The 23,709-nt window shown below is 51.6% G+C and overlaps 1 protein-coding gene across 1 annotated transcript in view; it reads right to left on the bottom strand.

Annotated features, from left to right (window-relative positions):
* Positions 1-23,709, bottom strand: part of SSBP3 (single stranded DNA binding protein 3) — a 161,537-nt gene that overhangs the window by 34,262 nt on the left and 103,566 nt on the right. Inside the window, exon 5 of the mRNA XM_008583226.1 lies at positions 13,594-13,683. Coding sequence (XP_008581448.1) covers positions 13,594-13,683 — 90 coding nt within the window. The remainder of the gene's footprint in view (positions 1-13,593; positions 13,684-23,709) is intronic.

A 23,709-nucleotide genomic window follows, 5' to 3' on the forward strand; every position in this document is an offset into this window, starting at 1 on the left:
ATGCCCCCGGAAGCCATATTTATTAGCTGGCCCTTCACAGAAAAAGTCTGTGGACCTCCTGAGTTTTATGATGATTCTCAAGACTGAAAAGGGAAAAAAATGGGATCTTTTTTAATTCTCAAGGAAAAACAAAGCAGTACTATTATCTACTTTCTGATTTTTAATGTGGCATCTCACTCATAAGACAAACGAAGCAAAAATTAACCACTTTCTACAAAGGAGAAAACCAAAGTCTAATGACATTAGTTATTAATGAAAGAGCCAAGATTTACCCCACTGAGGACAGACAAAATGTGCACCGACCCAGGAGTCACAGACCTGGATTCTGATTCTCCCACCAACATGCCACCTCACCCATCAATATGTCCTCATTTTCCTGGCCATTGGTCTTGAACAAAATGACAGTTCATCCTCATAACACAAAACCAGCATTCATGCCCACTGCTGGTCCCAGAGCACCTCCTTGCTGATGGTCTCTCCAATTCTGTTCTTGCCACAGGGCTGGGGAATCAGCCCTTCCCTCCCTTGCCAGCATACTTTGGGGGCTTGATTCCCTGTCCTGAGTTCTTCCAGCAGGTTCAAACTGTTTGGACCCTTTTCTGTGGAATGGATTCACATAGGGATTCTCCAGGAGGAAAGGGCTTGACCTTGAATGGCTGTGGTTGGGATGGGGCAGGGGATGAGAGAAGTGACTTCGCCTCTAGCCAGTAAACCCTTGAGGGGTCTCCCTGCTGGAGACTGTGTGTGCACGTGTTCATACAACTGGGCACTCTTTTCAGGGTCACAGGAAAAAGCATCAATACGCAGAACATATGGGCAAAAACCACCTCTATCTGGCAGCCCACCTAGCCACTGGGTACTGGCACCCAGGGCCGAGTGTGTGCTAAGCACTGGAGACACACTAATAAGCAGTTCTCTGCCCTCCCATAAAGAGTCCCAGGCTGGCTGGAGAGATCTGAGTTTAATACTGCAGAAGCACTATAACAGAGGCAGGTACCAGGTACAACAGGTAGTGAAGGTGAAGGGGGCAGAGATCACAGAACTGTCACATTTAGGTAGGACTTGGGGCTGGCTGGTTAGCTCACTTGGGAGAGTGTGGTGCTGGTACATGAAGGTCAGGGGTTCAGATTCCTGTACCAGCCAGCCTCAAAAAAAAAAAAAAATTAATTAAAAAAAAAATTCAGGCAGGATTTGAAGGATGAAGAGGCATCACTTAGCAGAAAAGAGGAGGAAGGGGATTCTGGGCCAAGAAGACGGCATCTATGCAGCCCAAATGTGCAAGAGAGGGTGTGGTTCTGGAGGACGGTGCGCACACGACGGTAACCTTGGGGCTGGGACCACCAGGCCGAGGAGGGGGTATTAAGTTGTGGGAGTTCATGCAAGGGAATGGTGATCAGACCTGTAACCTGGGAACCTTACAGCCATTCTGTTCCTTCCCAAAGGTGTTTCTACACCCTCTCTCAAGTTAGAAGTCAAGACTTACGGGCACTGGAAAACAGTGAGTTCACAGCTGTCTAGGGTGCTAATTCCCAGCTATGGCTGACAGCACATGGAATGAGGAAACCCATGAGACTCTTGTTCATGAGTGGCTCTTCCATCCCACCTGCTGCCCCAGTGAACCAACCCCACCCTGAACAGCCAGCCTTCTCTGATGCTAGTGAAGGAGCTGGGCATCCAGTGACCCTGGGGCGGGCAGTTTCTGATGCCCATTCCCATCATGTGGGTTTCTGGCAGGATCCAGATGGCACATCTCTCCCTTTCCAACCTCTACTTGCTGCAGGAGAGACAGGCTTTGTGAGTAAGTTGGAGGAAGGGACAGACCCAGAATCCAGAACCACGCCAGTCCCTTGGAACGCAGGGGAGCACGCCTGCTGCGCCAAGGGAACCAAATCCTCTCTTCTGCAAGATAGCCCTTGGCTCTGAAAATGGACAGTGCTGCAAAGATGCATCCCGCTCCTGCCCACCAGCCTCCACACCACCTCGCCAGAGCCCAGGCTCCGCTGTTAATCACAACAACACAGTGAAGGTGAGACGCATATTAAAAAGGCACTGCCTCATCTACCCAGAGAATCCCTGCTCTACTTTAAGCTCTTCAGACACACGCGTGCACACAGCCTTCCTGCCCTACCCCTTTCACACCATGACAAACAATCCCAAAGAGTAATGAGTCATCATGTCCAACTAGGAAGGAGGACTGCAGGGCCCTGGAAGCCACAAATCCAGAATGCCCAGAATTCAACCCAACTGTCCCTTGAGCAGAAGAGGGCTAAGAATGGAACGGGAGGGTTCCCCGAGTTTTTTTTCTTTTAGTCTGGCAGCTTCCTTAGTAACTGGGAAGTTTCTCATGCCTCTTCCTCCCTGGGAAGCCCAGGGAATGGCTCAAGACCTTTCCTTCCTTCCTCTATTAAGGTGAAGCAATAGGATGGGGTAGGGGAAAGAACCAAGACTCTGGGGAGACACAGGTTTGGGAAGCCTGGTCCACAGTCACACGGGCAGTGTGTGAGGATACCTGGTGAACATTGGCAGAAACATAGGAGCAGCTCTGTGCACTGCTGGAAGAGCCCCAGATTCATGGGGCCAGGAGCCCAGCCTGTAATTCCCTCTGAAACTCACCTCACGTGGAAAATAGGGCTGCCCCACATGCCTCACAGAGGACCACAGGACTGAGATACCGAGAGTCCAGTGCTGAGAACCAGTCCTCACCAAAGGGCAGCTGCTACTAAATCAACCTGTGTCTTGGCATCCTCCTGCCTCATAGAATCCTTCAGGAACCACCTCTTCCTTTGACTCAGCTTTCTTTATTACCCACTCCCCGGGAGCTGCCTCCCTCGTCCATAACACAGAACCTGTCCTAATCTGAGCTAGTCTTGGAGTGGGAAGCATGCCCCTCAACGAGAGCCCCTCAGGAACCCCACCAGCAAACTCTGTGGGCAGGAGCCATCTGGACCTGGAAGTGGTCCCCTACTTCATTTGCCCCCAAAGCCTCTGAATGAAGGGCAGATTAAAAATCTGCACAAGGGCTCCTGACCGTATTCCCAGACTCGTATACTCATAGCTGGAGAAGCAGGTTGAACTGGTCCTATTTTACAGGTGAGGAAAACAAACTCAAATGATACTCAGGTGAAATTCACTAGATAGAACTCAGCTGTATAGGCAAAGACCTAGCTCCCTGTTCAGAGAGCTGGTCTCCATCAAGCTCACGTTAACAAGCCTGGGAGGAACAGGGTCAGAGGTTCTCGGACATGCAATCTACTTTCCTGCTTCCACCTCCCCTGGCAGCCCCTGTTGGTGGACCAGGGCCCAAGGAGGTAAGTCAGGTGGGCAGGACTAAGTGAGGTAACACATAAAAGCCAACTGGGGCCCAGTGCTTAGTAGGTGCCAGATCTGTCAAACTGAAGGATTAAGCACTAAAAAGCTCATCGCTCTGGAGAATACCAGAACTTCTCTCACACATCAATGCCACTAAGGCTGTGCTAAGCTCCTAGGAATCTCTCCTTCTGGAAAGAGGAGAAAACTCAAGGTGGCCCTCACTCTTGGAGAAGCTGGAAGACCTCGCTTTACCCTGCCCTCTAGCGTGCAAAAAAAGACAGCCCGGGACACACCTACAACAACACTCCTACCCGCTAACAGGGAAGAGTGTTTACCTGGCAGTGGGCAGGGCTTTGTGTGCATTTTCTCATGGCAACCTCACAACTGCTCCAAGTGGTCAGGGCTGTCATTTCCCCCAATTATCAGATAAAGCAAGTGCGGTTCCAAGAGGTTAACTGACGTTCTCAAGGTAACCCACATACCCACCTGGGCTACATGACCGCAGAGGCCACCAGGAAGGAGGGACCACCTTCAGATGGGGTGAGGGAGGTGTGAGCCCAACGTGTTCCTGCCCAAGACAGAGGGGCAGATGAGCCAACAGGCACGATGGGAGATCCAGGGGCCCAGCAGCTCGGCTTCCAACCACTGGTCAACATGGCCAACCCAGTCATCTTTGAACAGCAGTAATAAACCACTACTGAACATTAATACACATTTATATGTACAGTCAATTCATACTGAACATGAATACACGTTTATACGTATAGTCAAGCTCCACAAAGGAAGCAGCATGATTTGCTGCATGACTGCTCCTATAGCACAACTGAGGAAACAGTGCCTGAAGAGGTCGGGCAACTCCCAATCACACCGCCAGGAAGTGGCAGTGAGCTGCCTTGCTCCAAAGCCCGTGCTCACAGCCACTCCGTGTTCTCTCTGAACCCCAACTGGGTGCCTCCCACTCCCCATCCCTGCACTGCCGAGCTGATATGGCCCCTGTGGTCGGGATGCCAGCCGGGAAGCTTCTTGGAGTGCCTAGCACTCAGCACAGAGCTGGCACTTCATGAAGGCTTTACCTACCAGTTTGATCTGGAGCAAGAGACAGGGGGCTCTTCTGGGAGAAAAATTCACAGAACCATGCATGGGTGGGGCTGGGCCAGGGGCTTCATTTATTCCAAGGCCTTCATTTGGGGGAGAGAGCTTTCCAGGGAAAGGTTGCTTGGGGAGTTAATTTAGGCAAAAACAGGACATGACCCTGAGACCTGCACTGAGAGTCTCTGCCATGTCCCCAGCACTCAGAACAGTGCCTCATGCTGAGCTGGATGCACGCACGGCCCCTGACCTGTGTACGATGTGCTGGCCTGGCTCAGCCCAGACTCCCAAAGGGCAGTTTCGTTTCACTGTGGCGTGATCTTATTCAGTGGGTCCATTCTGATCCATGTAATGCCGAGGCGTGTTATTACAGGATTCTGCTGGAATTCTTTTCCTGAAACCTCTTCTGCTACAAGGGCTGAGGAATGTGACCTTTTTTTTTTTTTAAAGGAAAAAAACCTCAGCACAATCTGCTGAGAAGTGGAGGAAAGAGCAGAGGAGGGCCTGCCCCCTCAGTCAGCTATGAAGAGACAAAACAGAACCACCACCCACCCCCACGGGGGGCTCCTCCGCAATGAGAGGCGGGAGAACTTCATGGGGGAAGGAGAACAACCGTGGCACAGCACTGGGACAGATGACAAGACATGGCAGCTCCCAGGCACAGGGAAAAAATTCAGTTCTAAGAGACACCCAAAGTAAAAACACAGGTCCAAAGGGGAGGGGACAAATCAGCCCAAGTTCTTAATAACCGAGAGGTGAAGGCAACTACTGACACCAGTCATTCCAGTACCTGATCCATAAAAGCCAGAGATGCAGACGGCCCAGGAGTAGAGGCCCAGAAAGGGGAACAGCAATGAGAACACAGCCAGGCCTCCTGGCTCAGGGTCCTCCCAAGAGTCTCTCCCCTCCCCTCTCTCAAAGACAGCAGAGAGACCTGGGGTGGGGATGACGGTCCCATTGCAGGAGGCAGGCAGGCAGTCTGCCGGGCTCCGCGTTAGGGGGCAGTCGAGGCCCACAGAGCTGCCGGGTGCTTTGTTACTGAGCAAATCTCCCAGGCACTGACTGCTGATGCATAGCTAACCGGGCGGCAGACATTGATTTATGTTCAACTTTCCATTTCATCGGGGAGAGTTACCGCGCTACATGCGGAGTTCACGTTTTTCGGAGGGGAGGGGAGCGGCGTAAGTGTGCAGACGCGAGCATGTCCACGGGCGGGCGTGCACACAGGCACGCTCCCAGTCAAAGCCGCAACTTTTTTTCCTTTTTAAGAGGGCGCATGAGAGGCCGAGGCAGCCACCAGGGAGGCAGCCTGGCACGTCAGGAGTAACCTTTTGTCCACTGTTGCTAGGAGCCCTGGTGCCGGTCATCTGCCATGGGGCAGACATTAGGCACCAGGCTGGCTGCCGGGCAGGGAGGGAGCACAGCCTGACCTTTACTGGCAAGAAAAAAGGCTTTCTTCCCTCTCTCATGCCCCAGGCCTTTTCTCACAGGCCAAGTGACTATGGGGGAGGACCAGCCCAGACCCACTGTGCTGTAGAGGGTGGCACCCCTCACTGCACAGATGAGCAGTCTAAGACCCAGAGAAGGGAGGAAGGCTCCCCCAGGACATACAGATGTTTGGCAGCAGGGCTGGACTCAAACCAGGGTGTTCAATTCCTAGGGCAGGGGGCTCCAGGCTTAGAGCCTGTGGCTGGCTTCAATCACAGTGACCAGAGGAAGGGGCTGCTGCGGCCAGAGCCATGTCAGTTTGGAACAGGTGGGGCTGGGGGTGGGGAAGAAGAGCAGTTCCCCAGCCCAGCAGTTGGGGTGCCCCGCCTCCTCTCTAATCCTTCGCAGCAGGGGTGACCCTGCCTTCTGTCAGTCTGCAGGGGTATAGCAGGGCAGAGGGACTAGAGCTTCTGTCCCCTGGAGGACCTGGCACATTCACCCAACACAGCACGTTGTCCTCCTCTCCCACAGACCCCTTCCACCTGTAGGGAAGCCCACAGGGCAAGAGGCTGAGGTTGGAGGATGGGCCCAGAAAGAGGAAGGGCATCTGCTCCCCAACAGACAGGCAGTTCATCAAGAAGCTACAGATCCCACTGCCCCATCCAGGCCTTCTTCCCGAGCAACTCTCTTGGCATTTGAGCCTTGGTTTCCTCATCTACACAGTAGGAATGCTATTGGTTCTTGGGCCTACCTCACAGGGTCAAATGAAGTCACAGAAGGGGACCCCTCTTCTAACCTACAGAGTGCTCCCACCAACAACTAGAAGAGGGGGTCAGACAGTTCCACTTCAGGGCCTGGGAACACTTGCTGGGGTGGGCAGCCCCGGGACCACACACTGGGCTCTGGCTCCTCCCCAGGGAAGGGAAGGAAAGGGTCTCATGGGGTAGGAGGCAGCTCAGACTCAGCTTCTCAACACCACACCTGCCTCCTGCCTCCCCAAACCCCCACCTCAACCTCCACGGGCCTGGGAACACTGGCTGGGGTGGGCAGCCCCGGGACCACACACTGGGCTCTGGCTCCTCCCCAGGGAAGGGAAGGAAAGGGTCTCATGGGGTAGGAGGCAGCTCAGACTCAGCTTCTCAACACCACACCTGCCTCCTGCCTCCCCAAACCCCCACCTCAACCTCCACGAGGTACTCAGCATTGCCTGTGCAGGCCTGGACCTCCTTCTGGCTCTGCCTCCTGCCCAGCTCCAAAATCCATCAAGAGGCCACCAGTCATGGGAAGGAAAGCTGCTCTCTGTTTCATCCAGTCACCGCTCCAGCTCAGGCTGTAGCCACCATCTGAGGGGACCACGGCCAAGACTCCACTGGACAGCTTGCCAAGGGCCCGGCACCTCCAGCACTGATGCTCTTCCTAGAATCGTGTTCCCCTTGGTAGGAACCTTCCATGGATCCCCTGCCTTTATGTTAAACTCCTTCCTGTGTCTATTCCTGGCTCACCTCAGGCCACCCTGTCCACTTCCTAGGTCTGTCCCCACACACCCTGGCCCAGCCATCCAGGTTTCCTGTCATCCCAAACTTGCCCTTTCACATCCACGTCCTGGCACATGCTCCTTTTCGGCTGGCATACTCCCCTCCTGTACCTCCCCGCTCACTGGCAACTACCTCTCCCTCCTTGGGGCTCAGCTCCAATGTCAGACCCTGGGGAAGCTTTCCCAGATGGCCTCCAGGCCAGAATAGCCTGCCTGTCCTCCAACGTGGCACATCCCACCACATAGTTGTTCCCTGCTTCCTCCACTAGACCATGAGTCCCTGAAGACCCTGTGCCCTTAGAGACCACATCTGACCAATGGGTTAGGGGACGATCAGGCAAGACTGGCCAGGTCCCACATGGCTCAGGTTCCAGCTCCTTCGCCTGCCTGACCTGAGCCTCACCATTTGTCCAATGGGGGTCCTGACCCCCAGTCATTAAGTCCTTACTAGTAGCAGGCTTTGGAAACCACAAAAACAAGGTGTTTAATTCTTCCTAAGTCTCCCTAGTGCCAAACTTGTCCTAGTCAGCAAAGGGAAATCTTTCCTGTTGCGGCAGCTTTCTGGCAGGAGGAACGTCCGCTCGCTCCGCTGCTCACTGCTTCCCACTGGAGAGGAAGGCAGGAAATGGACAGCACACGGCCCCACTCCTAGGAACTGCTGCAGTCACTGCCCGGCATGTTCTCGTTTACTGGGCTTGGACTCTCCCGGTTAACATATCACCCACCTCGAGGCTCACGGCACCAAGGCTCTACTGGGCATCTTGATTACCACCACTGTCAAGCAGCTCACTACTTCATAGTTAAATGGGCGGATGGTAGCAATGTCTTCCATACAAAGACCCAAATTTGCTTCACTCTTCTTTTCTCTTGAGGACCTGAGTGCTGAAGCCTGCAGGTCTGAGTACATGGTAGGTTCTTCTACATGGCAGAGCTTCAGATGCTTCAAGACAGTCATCAGAGCCCTCCTGAGGCTGTTTCTCTCCCAGAGAAACCCCAGCTACTTCTGCGGGAGATGAGAAGATAATCATTCCCTATAATCTCAACAGGAAAGCTTTAAGGTCATGTGTATCTCTCTCCCCTCTTATTTTCTGGATCACTTCTCTGGTTCCTGGGCTATATGCATCATTTGCTCCTTCTTGTCTCCTCCCCCATAACTGATTGGGAGGGTTCTCTGGGGGCAGACCTCAACTTCTTTCCAAGGTGGGTGGGCTTGTCCAGCAGGAATGAGGACTCACTGGAATGAGGGGATGTGTCAATCACTCCCTACTGTCCACCACCACGGTGGAAGGTATCTGGGGATATTCAGAGCAGGATGCGATGAGCTTCTGGCAAAGAGAAGTGGACCTCCCAGCACTGTCTTTTCCAGAAAAGGCACAATCCTTAACCCTATGACCTCTGCTGGGTCTCTGCAATGCCAGAATCCATCATCAATGTGGTCAGCTCCTTCCTGAGCACCAGCTGCAGCACCCAAGTCCCTGCCTCCACAGAGCCACTGGTGCAACTGCCCAGGAACTGTTTTGGAACAGAGATGACCAAGGCATTATCCAGGCCAGGGTGCTCCAGTGGTTTCCCACTGCCCATACTCAAAGCCCATCAACAACTGCCTGGCAACCTCTCCAGACTTTTCTTCCACTGAGCACCTGTCACCCACCTCATTCTGGACACCATCTCAGCCAGGGCTGCACTGCCGCTGGGGAGTCCTTCCTGACCTCTTATCTTGGCAGGCAGGCCTCTCCTCTGTCCTGTTACAGGGTAGGGGTTTACCTGTCAGTCTCTCTGGTAGGTTGGCTGCTCCTCTGGGCAGACCATGGTTCACTCAGTTCTAGCCTAGAGCCAAGCCGCATACCTTGCACATTAAAGGTGGTTGATGACTGTCACTAAGCACAGTCCCTTCTACTTCTGGGATTCCACTTCCACATTATTTATTTATTTGTCTTTTTCCGTGTCCGGCAACGGATCGCAACCCTCAGTGTCGCCCCCACACCGGACCGGGACCGGCAACGGGACCGCAACCCTCAGTGTTGCTCCCGCGCCTCGCTCAGCCAGTGAGTGGGAACCGGTCTGTATGTGGGATCCGAACCCTCGGGCGGGAGCGCCGCCGCGCTTCCCAAGCTGCGCACTATCCAGTGCGCCACCAGACCGGCCCGCACTTCCACATTATAATTAAGAAGTCTGGACTAGCTTGGGGATGGCAAACAAGTAGGATATGTACTACCACTGATGTGCTCATGGTCATGGGAGACATTGTCAATCAGTATCTGCTGAGCCTGGACACAGCTTCAGAATCATTCTCAACACAGTGTTCTGAGCAGCCCCCCATTAATCAATCAGAGCCGGCATTTGAATAGAAAGTTATTTGCTACTTTTGAGAGAAGATAGCTATGGTTTCTCTATCTCTCTCCACTATCTCCCTCCTTTTCTCTTATTCTCTATTCCTTCTCCTTCTAGAAAATCAGACATGTATCTACATTTGGACTTCTGTCTATGCAAGACTCTGTGCCAGGAACCAAGAAACCCGTGTTTAGATTCTGATTACAGCCCTCTGTTGATAACTTTGGGCGGGCCATTCACCTTTCTGAGCCTCATTTTCCCAATCTGCCATGCCTCCTCTGCAGAAGCACTCAATCAAAATGAAAGTTACATGTTTAAAAATACTACATAACTGAAACAATTATTGGAATTTAAAACAAAACAAGAACAAAAACAGTCTGTACCCAATGCTCTGTTTTCTGTGACCCCTGCCCTCCTGTAATTCCCAAGTTCTGGGTCTGGAAATCCTTACTGGACATTGCCCTCCTTAGGACGGCTTTAGGGCCAAAGAGCTAGGGGACCCACCCACACCAGGGGGCCTGGCCAAAACCACGCTGGATTTGCCAGATGTGCAGCCCCACTGAGTTAAGCTGCATGGAAAAAAAAAAATGCCACTGCCTGGTTATGTAAAGTCCATCTGCATCCAAAGCAGAAAGTCAAAGGGGGAAGGGCCCTCAGACCATCTGGTATAGCCTGCTCCACCCACTGCCAGGAAAACTGGGGCCCAGAGATGGGGAGCAACTTACCCAAGGCCACTCAGCAAGTGTGTGGCCAAGTCCTCTTTGCCTGTCCCCACTCCAGAGCACCACAACACCACTCCTGGACCCTATGCTGGCTTCCTGTTAGACCCTCCTAGTCAGGATGCTGAATCTAGTACTTTGGGGCTGGTTGGGCTCCTCGCCATACCGTGCACAACACAAATAAACTCAATTCAAACATTTACTGGGTCCCTAATACACGCCACGTGCTGGGATGCCAAGATTAGGGCAGTCTTGCTACTAAACGCATCTCATGCCATAGGACTGGACGGACACTGCCCACCTTGGAAAACTAGACACTGAAGAAGAGAAAGCAAACAGACCCTAATGAATGAATGGCTGAAACTTCTGATCCCAAAAGCGGCCTTGAAGCCCGGCAATTAGAGACCTGAGGAAGGAAGTCCCATGTGTTGCTTTCTGAGGGGCCAGGGTGGGGGTGGACAGCTGCTCCCTCCCACCCACACTGGAGGCCCCACTGGCTTCTAAATTTAGGACCAACTAGGGGTGAAGTCCTGACCTGACAACTGGGCTGGCCACTGTGGGACAGGATCTGGCCAAAGCTAGGTCAGCTGCCCCAGGCTGGCCCCTTACTTTGAAGCCCTCCTGCGGCAGGAGCTGCCTGCCCAGGCTGCAGCCAACGAGGGGAAGAAGTGCAATTGTTGGCAACAGATAAAACCCTTGATACCATCTCTATTTCCCTTCTAATATCAGAGTGGCCGCCTGCAAGATGAGCGAGGGGCAAGGCCAGCAATCAATAGCTAATATTCCTGTTGTGAGTCGCCCTGCTCCGGAAATGGGCAGCCACTGCCTCCTTCCAGAGAGATACCCTTTCCCCTCGGCAGTGACCCAGACAAGTGGTTCAGCATCACAGCCAGGAAGGACAAGGCTGAGTACCTGGCCTGCCTGATGCCCCTTTGTCTGACTGATGAGAAAATGACGAGGGGGGGTGGGACAAAAGAGTCACCCAAAGTCATCCAGGAAGCAGAGGCCAGGGCACGCAGCTTGACCTCAAGTCAAGAATGTCCAAAAGTTACCTCTTTGATGGTGGCTGGTGGTGGCTAAATAAGGATAAGAATCAGTCTGGGCTTTCTGACCACACATCCCCAAACGTCACAGGGGAGGGCCCAAGAAGTATGTTTGGAATTAGGCTTCAACCATGGATGATTATATCAAAGCAGGAAGTTGGGAGCTGCCCACATATCAGGCAGACCTGTGCCTTGTCCTACACTCTGGCCAAAATAGAAATCAATGGGCTATTTAAAAAAAATACACCTGGCTATTGTCCACCTCTTCCCACCATAATGGCCTGCACTGGACTCCCAGATGCTAGCAAGCAGCCTCAGTAAGGGTGCACACAGGTGGAACATGGTACCTGGATGGGCTCTGACCACCAGGCAGGGAAGCCACACTGCACTGTATCAAGGGCACCTATGGCATCACAGGTGAGGACATGTGAGCCTGGGAAAGATTCTCAGTTAGACAGAACATCAGTGGGAAAGGCTACCAGATGCATGCAAAACACCTGTCTGCAGCAGCCAGGAGGATGGCTGCTCTTGTTGAGGATGATCCTCTGAGACAGTATCCCCTTGGCTTTCCCCCTTCAGGAGGGGCAGCAGCCCACCTGGCACCTGTCTTTCTTGGGTTTCACTCTCTCAGCCCCCCTTCCACATGTCTGCAGCCTTACATCAAGCTGAGACCATGACAGTGCCTGGTCTGGTCTGACCTGGAGCCTCGCACATCTACTGCTAAGGCTGTACTCATCTCTACTGCTTGGACAAAGCCCCAGTTTTCGCAGCATGCTGGGAATACATACAGATTCACATGTGGCCATCCCTGACTCCTTCTCTCCCCTCCCACTGCCATCTTAGTGGGCCACCTGCTGCTTCTGTTTTAGGGAAATCGAAATTTCCCTAATGCCCTTCTTGGCTGGTCAGCAGCATGTCCTAGCCCTCCTCTCCTGGGAGTTAACACAACGAAAACGTGAAATACTGCAAAACAGAGCATCTTCTGGTCATCTCCCACTCAGGGAATCACCCCCTTAATGTCTCTAAGTGGTGTCTGTCACATCCTTGCTCAGATGCTTCCAGCGCCAAGGCCCCTACCTCCCAAGGCAGCCTTGTCTTGCTGCTGGACGTGCTTATACAAGCAAGAGTCTCCTTGGACTTTGCCTCATTGGTTCTGGTTCTGAATTCTTAGGCTTCCTAAAAGAAATCTTCCTCTTCTACACAACAGCTCTTCCCATATTCTTATCTGGGCGTGCCAACACTTTAAAAGGTCTAAGGAACTCAGGTGGATCCTTAAACTCAGCTGCACACAGGCCTGAAAGGATGAGAGATGCTATAATCAAGAGCGTCATCACTAAAGTTCCTTATAGCCCCGCACAATGATCCTCCCTATGACAGTATTTCTCAGTCTCCCCTGGCTCAAGTTGAATGAGCCTCCAGGAGAGGAAGGTAGAGGTGGAGGAAGAGGTGCAGAGGGGGTGGTAGCCACGCCCAATCCCAACAAAACACCAAGCCTGATTTCACAAGCACCGAGAAAAAGGCCAACAAAGTGTCTTTTGGAGAAGGCTGGTCTCGCGACCCATGTGGGATCTGTTCCTGCCTGTGGCGGGCAGGGTGCGGGCACAGAAGCTTGTGGGATGCCGTCTGTGATCACACTTGGAAAAATCAAGTGGTTAACCAGAAGGAAAGGATTCCCAGACCTGCCAGGATGGTGGGTTTTTTGTTTTTTTTAGATTATGCCTAGGGTTTGTGTTGGACAGGCAAAGTAAACAATGACAATGACAGCAGCAACAAAACAGAAACAAAGAACAGCTTATTTTTTAAAAAAGGCTTTTGCGAAAAGAAAGCTCCCCACTGGCTTGGAAGCACCCCTGAGCAGGGGCAGGGTGCGTCACGCCTGCAAAGCTGGTGGGAAGAAGGGCAGCCCTGCAGAGGTGCAGAGCAGCACAGGAGGCGCCTGCCTCCCCTCTCTCCTCTCCCTTCTTAGCTTCCAGGAGGGGTGGAGAAAGAGATGGGCAGGGCAGGACTTGAACCAGCATAAAGCAACTGTATTTAGACCATGGCAAACTGAGCTACTCACTTTTCTTCCCCTCCCTCCTGCCTGCCAGGGCCCCAGCCTAGAGTGCAAGGAGGAGCCCGAGACCCAGGGCTCAGCACGTACCTGAAAGAAACCTGGTGGGATGGGGCCTCCGGGCATCCCATCATTGGGGGGAATGTTGCCAAGCACAGGGCTCGGGGCAGCTGCTGCACTCTGTGGAGACAGGAAGGTAGAGGGTCAGTGGCCAAGACACAAATAGAGACACAACGTCCCATGCCCTGCCCACATCCCCCACACACCCTCCTCAAAGGCCACCCACCCTAGCTAAGCATCATCTTGGCACCAACATGGCATGGGCATAGGTTTAAAATCCAGATGTGTCACTCACTGGGCAACCGATAAACTCTCAGCCTCCATTTCTCATCTTTAAAATGGGAAAACAATGCCCATGATTTAGGGAGGCTGTGAGAATGGCCTAGGACAAAGTGCCAGAGGTACTTCCTGCAGTGCAGAGCAGGAGCTGGTGGCCAGCATGCAGTACCTATTACTGACATTATGATACCCAGGCCTTACTGACCTGGCTTCTCTAAGAAGCTCTTTGAGGACAGGGAAGGTGATTCATAAATGCCTGTGGCCTCTCCAAGTGGCTGCCAGGTCGTATAGAGCCGAAGATCAACAAATATCCACAAAGCAATGAACAAATGGATGGACCATCTGGGAAACATCCCCGGAGACAGTGAAGGAGGGCGGGGTACGTTCTTGGGTGCCTCATGAGAAGGGAGGGCCCCATGAAGGGGGACTGTCATTTCCTTTCTCTTTCAATGCTGGTGTTTTGGCATTTACCTGGTACATTTGCCTCCACAAATGCCTCCCAGGGGTGAGCAGATGTTGCCCACCCCAGCATGGCCTCCTTCCAAACAATCATGTCCGACCTGTCCATGTGGTCGGCGTGTCTGTGCCTGGTCCATCTGTGCCTGGCCCGGTGCTCACACAGGCAGGGGTGAAGCTGGGAAGCCCATGCACCGGCTCTGAGGAAGTCACAGGCCTGAAGATCCTACCTGGGACCGTTCCCTGCCCCTCCCCACCAATTCTAAAGCTCTAGGTGCTCCTCCTGCAGAAAGCCCACTTCCAACCTCAGTGGTCCCCAAACCTCACCATGACCAAGAATGTGAAACTTAATCATTAGTCTATCTCCCAAGGTTCTGGCTGGTTCTCTGAGACAGGAGTGAGCCCCTTGGGGTCAGGAGACATTGCCTCTTTTTCTCTTATAAACAGCCTCCCATCACCACCTTGGAAATGTAACGTCTCCTTCCCTTTCTTCAGTCATAAAATAGGAATCAGCACCCCTAACTTCCAACTTAGATGAAAGAAAATGAAGCAATGTGGGAATACCACTGCATGAAACAAAATGAAGAAATACACCTGGCTTCAAGAGCTGTCACCTGTCCTGGTGAGTGGGATGGCTGCAGGCGAGTTGCATGGCCTTTCTGAATTTATTTCCTATAAAAACTGGGATAGCTGCTGTCCCACCTTCTCATCAGGATTGTAGAGGATTAAGTGAGGAGATGGGCTATGTTTTGTGAGCTGGAAAAGCTCTGTGAATCTGGAAACAAAGACGGCCCACTATGGGGCATGTGGTGGGTTTTGACAGACCTCGGGTGGAGAGCATGGGCTAGCTGTACGCTACTTTCAAAACGATTCTGCCTACAGAACCACCACCCTCTTGGTAATTAAAGAGATTCTGCCAACCATCCTATAATGTGTTTACAGGTTTCAAGCATTCTCAAACATTATGGGTCTAGGTCTTCCCGCCCCCGCCACGTCTGAGCCACAGGCCCACTCAGGAGGAGAAGACCCCGTGGCCCCCCGACTCCAGCGTTATCTGGGATGGGGGCCACATGGGGGACCCCGCCAGGTTCTCCATTAGCTGCATTATCGTTGGCTGCATTACTGTTTCTTTGAGGTTAGTGGTTCTGTGAAAATGCAACTTTTTGTGATTAATTGCCAACAGTTACTCCTCAACAGAAGCAAAAAACTTTTTTAAAAAAATGGGATGAGGTAAACATCCACTTATATTTTCTTCAACTTCTTTCTGAGACTGGTGTTACATGTAACTCTTTAACTCTTCACAGACAGCTCATTATTTAACCAAATAATAACAGGCACTAAGTCAGTGTTTGCTAATTTGGTAGTTCTTATCTCTTTGGTATTTGGTATTTTCACTTACCTTTTAGAACACTATCTTTTGAAATGGTTTACACTGGTAATTTGTAGATTAACATTTGTAGATGTTAAAATATTCATGTCCTTTGTTATTTGGGTATTTGAGTTTTTATATACTGAGAATATAGCATAAGAGTATATTATAACTTTTTTCAAAAAACACTTTTAAATGAAAACTTGAACCTGTGAGTGCTCTGCCGCATTACTCACGAGGCTCCTTTTCTCGAACATGTCATTTTCCTAAGAAATCAGAAGTGAGTCGATGGTTCTAAGACCTGGGGGTGGGCGGTGGTCCATGGTTCTTTGACTGTAATGGTCACAGTAACCAAGGTTCTGGTTAACGATGATGATATTCTCTGAACTCTGGGGGGGGGTGGGGAGTTTTGCTATCCTACAGTGGAGGAGGACAGCAGAAGCAGGCCATGTTAGCGCCTAAGGGGTTAGGAAGCTGAGGAGACTTTTATCATCTATTTAACAAAATTATGTAGCTCCACACTGCTTAAATCTCTGTTCTGAATTATCAGTTATTGCCGTTACCCTCTGATTATGAAGCAAATGCACTCACAACAGAAAACTTTTTAAAAGGGCAGAAAAATATGCAGAACAAAATGAAAACAGCAACAAGTGTCACAGCGCAACAAAGGGTTAAGAGGTTAGGCAGGGCTCAGAAATAGCTGTTGCTCATAAAACCCAATCCAAGGAAGTCCCTTGGATTCCACACCTATTAACACGACACTCGATCCCCAGCCCCACCCTCCTGCACCTCAACAGCAGGGGTGCCCAGCACAAAGTGAGGCATACAGCAGGTGTTTAATAAATGATTACTACTTGTATTATTCAAAAACCTGCTCAAACGTGACCATCTGGAGTCAGGCCTTTCTGGATTGCTAGGAGTCAGCCTCTCCCTGTGGTTTCCAACTTGGAGCTAGAGAGCTCCATTAAGGCACTCAAGCAAAGCATCTCGTGTGAGTTTTCTCTAAAAACACAAAACCCAAACCGAAACCCTCTGACATTCACCAAGGCCTGCAGTATGCCAGGGTTGCGGTAGGTGCACGGGATAGAACTTTCCCACAAGGGTAAGAGGGGAAAGAGCACTAGATTCAGAAACCAGAAACCTGACACAGGGGCTCAGGTCCTAGCTGGCAGTCCACAGACAAGTCCCTTTTCGTTCTTAGACTCAGTTTCCCCATGTGTTCAAGGATGGGGTTAGAAGAGATAACCACTAAGGCCCTTCTTCCAACCTGCTCTCCCCAGCCCAGTCCACTTACCCAGGGAAGCAGGAACTAGAAGTAATAACTCCTGCATGAACAGGAAAGCAATCCTCTTTCCAGAGGACCCTGAATTTTAACTCTTCTCTGTTCATTATAGAACATTTAGAGATCAAAGATTAAAAACCACCCATACACCTATTTGTTATCTGAGCACACAGATAACCACCCAGACCTTCCTCATCAACATTTATCCACATATGCATACATACACGGACTGTTAAGAAGTAGAATCGAACTGCCATGCAGCTTGGTAACTTGCACTTAAAAACAAACCACAAAAAACCTAATTTAAAATTCTTCCCTAAACAGAAAACAGGCCTTGCACAGGGTGACGTGGCCCACTTCAGCCAGCTGCCTCCCCTAAGCCTCAGGGGTACAGTCAACTTGAAAAGCCTGAGGTGCCTTCAGAGGACTGCCTGAAGCTCCCCTGCAAAGTTGTTTTGTTCTTGGCCAGGGAGACTTCGGAGCAGGACTGATCCCACAACTTTCTCTCTAAAGAGAAGGGTTTCTTTAGGATCTCAGGGTGGGTACACAGCCACTGTGCTCAGGGCTTCCACAGCCACTGTGCTCAGGGTCACATACCACTGTGACCACAGGCACCCCTTCTTGTCCAGATCTGCTTGGCTTTCAACAGTGAGGGGACACGTGAATACATCAGCACCAGCCTCACCCCAGGACAAGGACATTCTCCCCCTACCCTCCCCAGGTGGAGAAGCAGGATTCCAACCTGGGGCCCCAGGGTCTGAGTGACTGGGAGGAGCCTTGGAAGACAGGCTAAGGAATTCAGACTTTCTGTTCTGGGAAGTGGGGAGGATTTCTAAGCAGAAGAGTGACCCATGACCTCTGAGAATCCCACTTTGCCCCACCTCACCCTGTGCCCACATACTACTGCACCGTTGACAAACCTACCCCAACACCCCCAGAGTACCCAAGTGCCCACACTCCTGGAAGCCTCTCATCCCACCCAGAAAGAGGAGTGGCTCATAGCAGGCTACAGCATTCATGCTTCCTTCAAGAAGCAAGGGTCCAGGGACACTCCCTGCAAGATGTTATCTTCTGGCCTCACCCCAAGAACTCCAGTTATCCTCACTCACAAACTAGCATGAGATCCCCCACCCATTTTTTCTCTCTTTTAAAAATAGTTCTGTGCACACGAAGCTCCTGGAAAACCGAGTAAAAACAAATGCTCAATGCTCAGAGGGAACTGTGGGACTACTGCCAGGCCGGCCAACCCCTCCTGACTGATTTACAAGACTGCAAAATGGTACTTTGCTCTCAAATCCTCTCCCTCCCTTCTTGCCCTGCCCCAATCCTCTAGCCTTGGCGTATAGCAGTGCGGGCCACATGAGAAACCACCAAGTGCATGCAGCCTTCCTTAACTGAAACTCAACATAAGCCAAGTGGCTGAGGGCACAAGGTGCCAGGGGGGTGGGGATGTATGCTGGGAGTGTGCTTGTGGCTGGAAATGGAGATCACCTTGGGAAGCTCGGGCCACTTCTGCAACGACTACAGGAAGAGGGCAAGCAAGAAACAAAGGCCTTTGAGCGATGCGTGTCTGATGTCCCAGAGAGGGGTGCAAGCTTCCAGGTGGAAGCTTGCACTGGTGTCTGCAAGAAGCTTCAGGATTTGCTGCAAAATATTAGAGTGACCTGGGTCCCTCTAGAGCCAAGTTTCCTGGAGGGAATTTTAGCAGCATCTACAAACTGAAGATGTAGATGTGGGAATGGAGAGAATGGAGGAACATCATCACCCAGATGGGAAGGCCAAGACTGACAGTGGGGTCCAAAGAAGGGTAGGGGACAGAAGGAGGTCTCTTGGTTTTATGCTTAGACTATAGAAGAAAATCAGCTTGGGAGAACAGGGGCTCTTATTCTGCAGCTTGGAGAAAACACAGAGCTGTTGCTACGTGAAGAGACAGAACCAGCTGGTGTTAAAAATAGGTTCGGATGACACACGGGAGTGACACAGGATCCCTGCCTTCAAACAGCCAGGGGGCCGTCATATGGGAGGGATGGACATGCCTCTTGATGCCAAGGGATGGCCCCGGGTCCAACAGTAGGCGCCCCAAGCTACAAAACGCTTCTTTGACTTGAGTATCAGAATTGGCTGCCTTAGGAGGTGGTGGACTGTTTAAATGTGGGGCTGCTTGAAGTTGTGACATGGCAAAAGCCATGTTAAAAGGGGACTGCCACATTACCTACCACTGCCTGATGTTTCCTGGGGATGACTATGAGAGAGGAGCTCTGGACTGAGGGTCCCAAGGTCAGGGTTCCAGCTCTGGCTGCAAAGCACCTACTGTGTGACTTGGGCAAGCCTTCCTGCCCCAGGTCTCTGCTCAGCTCTGCATTAAGTCAGCTGAGATCCTGCTGTTCCAATGATATGGTGGGTGTCACACTGAGCTCTTCAGCCAAGCAACCTGAAAAAGGGCCAGGTGTAGACAAAAAAAGCACCAACCTGCCACAGCCAGGCCATCAGGCAAATGATGTCAGTCCTGACATCAGAACTTCTTTCACCATGTCCCATCTCATTTCTGTCCCCTGAGTGAGAAGATTGACCCAGGAACACAGAGAGGGTGGGAGAAGCAACTGCCTGTCATTTTGATCCCCAAAACCAGGAGGAAAGAGGAAGGAGGAAATATTTACTGCCAAATGCCCCTGGAAAGATGTTTTACTTGTAAAGAAACTGAGGCACAGAGAGGGGCATTATCTTAGAGTCCTGCAGCTAGTAAGTAATTCTAACTTTAGACTTTCTGTGCCTTCACCTTGGGTTAAAGAAACCCAAGTAACAGCCTAGCTGATTAGCTCAGCTGGTTAGAGCACAGTGTCATAACACCATAGTCAAGGGTTCGGATCCTTGTACCAGCCAGCAGCCAAAAAAAAAAAAAAGAAAAGGAAAAGAAACCCAAGTAATAGTCTCCTCCCACAAACGCCTGCAGTTCCCAAGAAAAGTCCTGTATGCTTTTCAACTCTTAAGAAAGAGCACACAGATCATTAAAAACATAAGATAAGCGCATTCATCCTCTGAGTTTTGCTCTTCCCCAAGTGGACTGACCTTCTAACTCTGCTCCTTCTGACAAATATTGCAGTGAGTTGGCATTAGCCAAGGGGCAGGGGGTCTGTGTGCACGCATGTGTGTCAAGGAATGCAAGATCCTGCCGGAGGGTCTTTTGAATCTAACTGGAAAATCACCCTGGGAAGAGAAGGAGAAACTAGATTGGGTGGGAGGTGTAAAACGGTTATGAGTGCTTTATGCACACAGATGCATTCAGCAAACACCTGCTCCTGGGGCCTCCCAGACTGGGCTGTGCCTGCTGGGACAGGAAATGACAGGGCAAGGGTCTGCCCTGAAGGCCTGGGGGATGAAATGAGTCGTGGTGACAGAGAACTGGGGGACTTGGGAAGGTGCTCTGGACAGGTTCTGTGAGATAGAGATTAGGGGGATCAGGGAGGCTTTGTGCAAGAGGTGGCACATGAGCCAGGGCCTTAAAGGATGGCAGGACTGGAAAATGAGGGACATGATATGGGAGTGGGAGATCACTGCTGTCATTTTAACCCTTCCTGGGCACAGGGCCTCCTGACAACCTCTCCTTCCAAGCATAAATCCCTCCAGGACACCACCCATCCTGCACTCCATTCCATCTCTGGGTTAGTGGGTGGGCATGGGGCTTACTCACTTTACCTCCCTCAGCGGGGGGGGGCCTCTTCGCAGGAGTGGAGCCAGACACCCAGTCAGAGAAGGGCTCACCATGCCCATGGCTGTCACTTCTGAGATCACTGTGTGGCTTATCCAGATCCTCTTCCCTCACCCTCCCAGCAACCCTGCAATCACTATGAGAAAATGGAGGCTCCGAGAAGTAAAGGGACTTGTCCAAGGTCACACATGGCTCAGAATGGGCAGAACTAGAAGCCAAACCCAGCTTTTCTACCCACAGCCCCAGCTCTTGGCTGTGTTTCAGAATTGATGCTTTAAAGGTGGCCACCTAGGAACAGAAAGGTTTGGGTTCAAGGCCCACCCCTTTCATTCACCAGGAGCCGGGGTACTCAGGTACTTCACTTTACCTTTCTGAGCCCTTCATAGTCATCTGTAAAGGAGGGGAGACCCCTACCCTTTGTGGGGAACTTAAGTAGGACTCTCAGGTAAGGTGCTTAGCCAGGCTCGGGGCAACGTTAGCATGGCAGCCCATGAGCCAGCAACTGGTAGCCCTTGAGCCAGCAACACAGCACCAGGCAAATGACAGGCACACTTATTGTTTATGATTCCATGAACAGAGTGGGCTAGGTGGGGGGCCAGAGCTGTAGAAAGACTAGATCTTCTGCTCTGTAGAAGCCGCTCTTCTGAGAAGTTGCCTCTTTTTAGTGCTTACTTTAGAAAAATATTGTCTTTTTTTTTTTCTTTTTTTCTTTTTTCGTGACTGGTAAGGGGATCGCAACCCTCAGTGTCACACCCATACCGCGACCGGCAATGGGATCGCAACCCTCGGTGTCGCGCCTGCACCGCGCTCAACCAGTGAGCGGACCGGTCTCTATATGGGATCCGAACCCTCGGCGGGATCGCCGCCGTGCTCCCAAGCGCCGCACTCTACCAAGTACGCCACCGGGCCGGCCCCCAAATATTGTCTTTTTTTTTTTCTTCTTTTCTTTTTTCGTGACTGGTAAGGGGATCGCAACCCTCAGTGTCACGCCCATCCCGCGACCGGCAATGGGATCGCAACCCTCAGTGTCACGCCCATCCCGCGACCGGCAATGGGATCGCAACCCTCGGTGTCGCGCCTGCACCGCGCTCAACCAGTGAGCGGACCGGTCTCTATATGGGATCCGAACCCTCGGCGGGATCGCCGCCGTGCTCCCAAGCGCCGCACTCTACCAAGTGCGCCACCGGGCCGGCCCCAAAATATTGTCTTTTTTAAAAATGAAAGAAAGGCACCCTAGTCAGAACATTTCCAAAAGTAAGAGGAACTGGTTCCACTAGGCTGAGGAGGCTGAGGTCGCCACCACTCTGGGCCCTGCCCTCCATCCTAGGAAGCAAATGGCTTCTTTTGGAAATGGGATCAAAGGGCACCGTGCTGCTAAGAGGTGGAGCCCTATGTAATTAATACCTGGTAATACCGTGGATCCCGGCCAGGACACCCTCTCCATGTGCAGACACCTCCCTGCTGGGCTACAAAGCACAGGGCTCAGGTCCTAGGCATGTACACGCAAGAGGAGGGAGATTAAGGGCTAGCGGTCCCCCCACAAATGAACACTATGGAGTGTATCAACAGCATGCCATTTGTACAATGCTGACTTTCTTCTTAAAGAGGGATGAGCTTCAGGCCCTGGTTTACACGATGAGCAAAACACACACACGCGCACACACATGCACGCACGCACTTGTGCACGTGCGCACACATTTCCCACTGTCTTAAAGGAGCTACTTACAACCACAAATATGTCATAGTAGGCCGGTGACAGCTCCTTAACAAGAACACTGGCAGTTGCTTCTGCAAAATGGAAAATTCCCTGGCGTGGACCCGCACACACGTTCAGTTCCAATGACAACTTAATCCTGCCAGGACCGAGGTGTGCAGAGAAGAGAAAACCACCCCATTCTAGAAAAAAAAAAAAATTTTTTTTTTAAAAGTTTAAAAGAGGGCTGGCCAGTTAGCTCAGCTGGTTAGATCACAGTCTTGTAACACCAAGGTCAAGGGTTCAGATCTTCACACCAGCAAGCCCCCGAAAAAAAAAAAGAAAGAAAAAAAAAAAAAGAAAGTTTAAAAGAAATCATTAAAGGCAGGGGCCGTCAGAACATCTTTCAGAGATGGGAGCCCACACTTCCCTCAGATGGCATAAAGTAAAGTAGGAACAGAGTCACATTCCCTCATCTCATCCTCTGCTATAACAGGACAAATGTGCATAGTCTGAGAAGTTCAGGGGAGTCCCCTTTTTAACAAAGCTAGGGAAGTTTACACTTGGCGGGGAAGGGTCGCATGACTCAACCCTGACACTGCCTCTTCTGTGTAAATGGTGGGACCAGGAATCCTTGGAGACCTCTTGACAGGCCAGGAGGGAAGCTGTGAGCAGATGACCACCGTGGTTTGCACAGCCATCCCCAGTGCATGGTCGACACACGGGCTCAGAGCTGAGCAGATGCTGCCTAAGCCTTTAAAGCACGCACTAATTGCGTTAATTTAGCTAACAGTCTCTGTTTCGTCCCCCACCCTGAGTCAACCAGCGTCCTTTGGTACTGCTGGAGAGATGCAAGCTGTTGGCTTTAGTGTTATTTTGTCAGCCATTAAACGATTCATCGGAGTCATTAATTGATTTATTACTGCTGCCTGCTCAGAGGGTTTAGCAAATAAAGAATGATGTAGGTCACAATGCAAAAGAAATTGCACCAAACAATGCCACGAGGACCTGGGCACTTAGAATATCTGCTGTTGTCCATGCGGGCAGCCCCCCATGCCTAGCCATCAGGTGGAGGCAGCGTCGATGGCTTTCCTGTCTGAAATCTACATGCCAGCCTACCTCCAGCTCAGGCACTGATGCTGCCAAAGATGTGGAAGGTGGGGGACCTTGTCTGGAGCCTCTGGAAGTAGCTCCTGGCACCTGCCAGATTCAGTCACCAGCAACTGAGTACAAGGGGAGAGAAGCCTACACACTGCCCCCACCACCAGGTGGGCACTGAGCAGCAATGGCTGGGCCCTCCAGGGTGCTGGGAAGCCAAGGAAAGCCCCCCCCCCCCCCCCCCCCCCCCCCCCCCCCCCCCC

The sequence above is a fragment of the Galeopterus variegatus genome, unplaced genomic scaffold (genome assembly GCF_000696425.1).
Source record: "Galeopterus variegatus unplaced genomic scaffold, G_variegatus-3.0.2 Scaffold2855, whole genome shotgun sequence".
In the NCBI taxonomy this organism is placed as follows: Eukaryota; Metazoa; Chordata; class Mammalia; order Dermoptera; family Cynocephalidae; genus Galeopterus; species Galeopterus variegatus.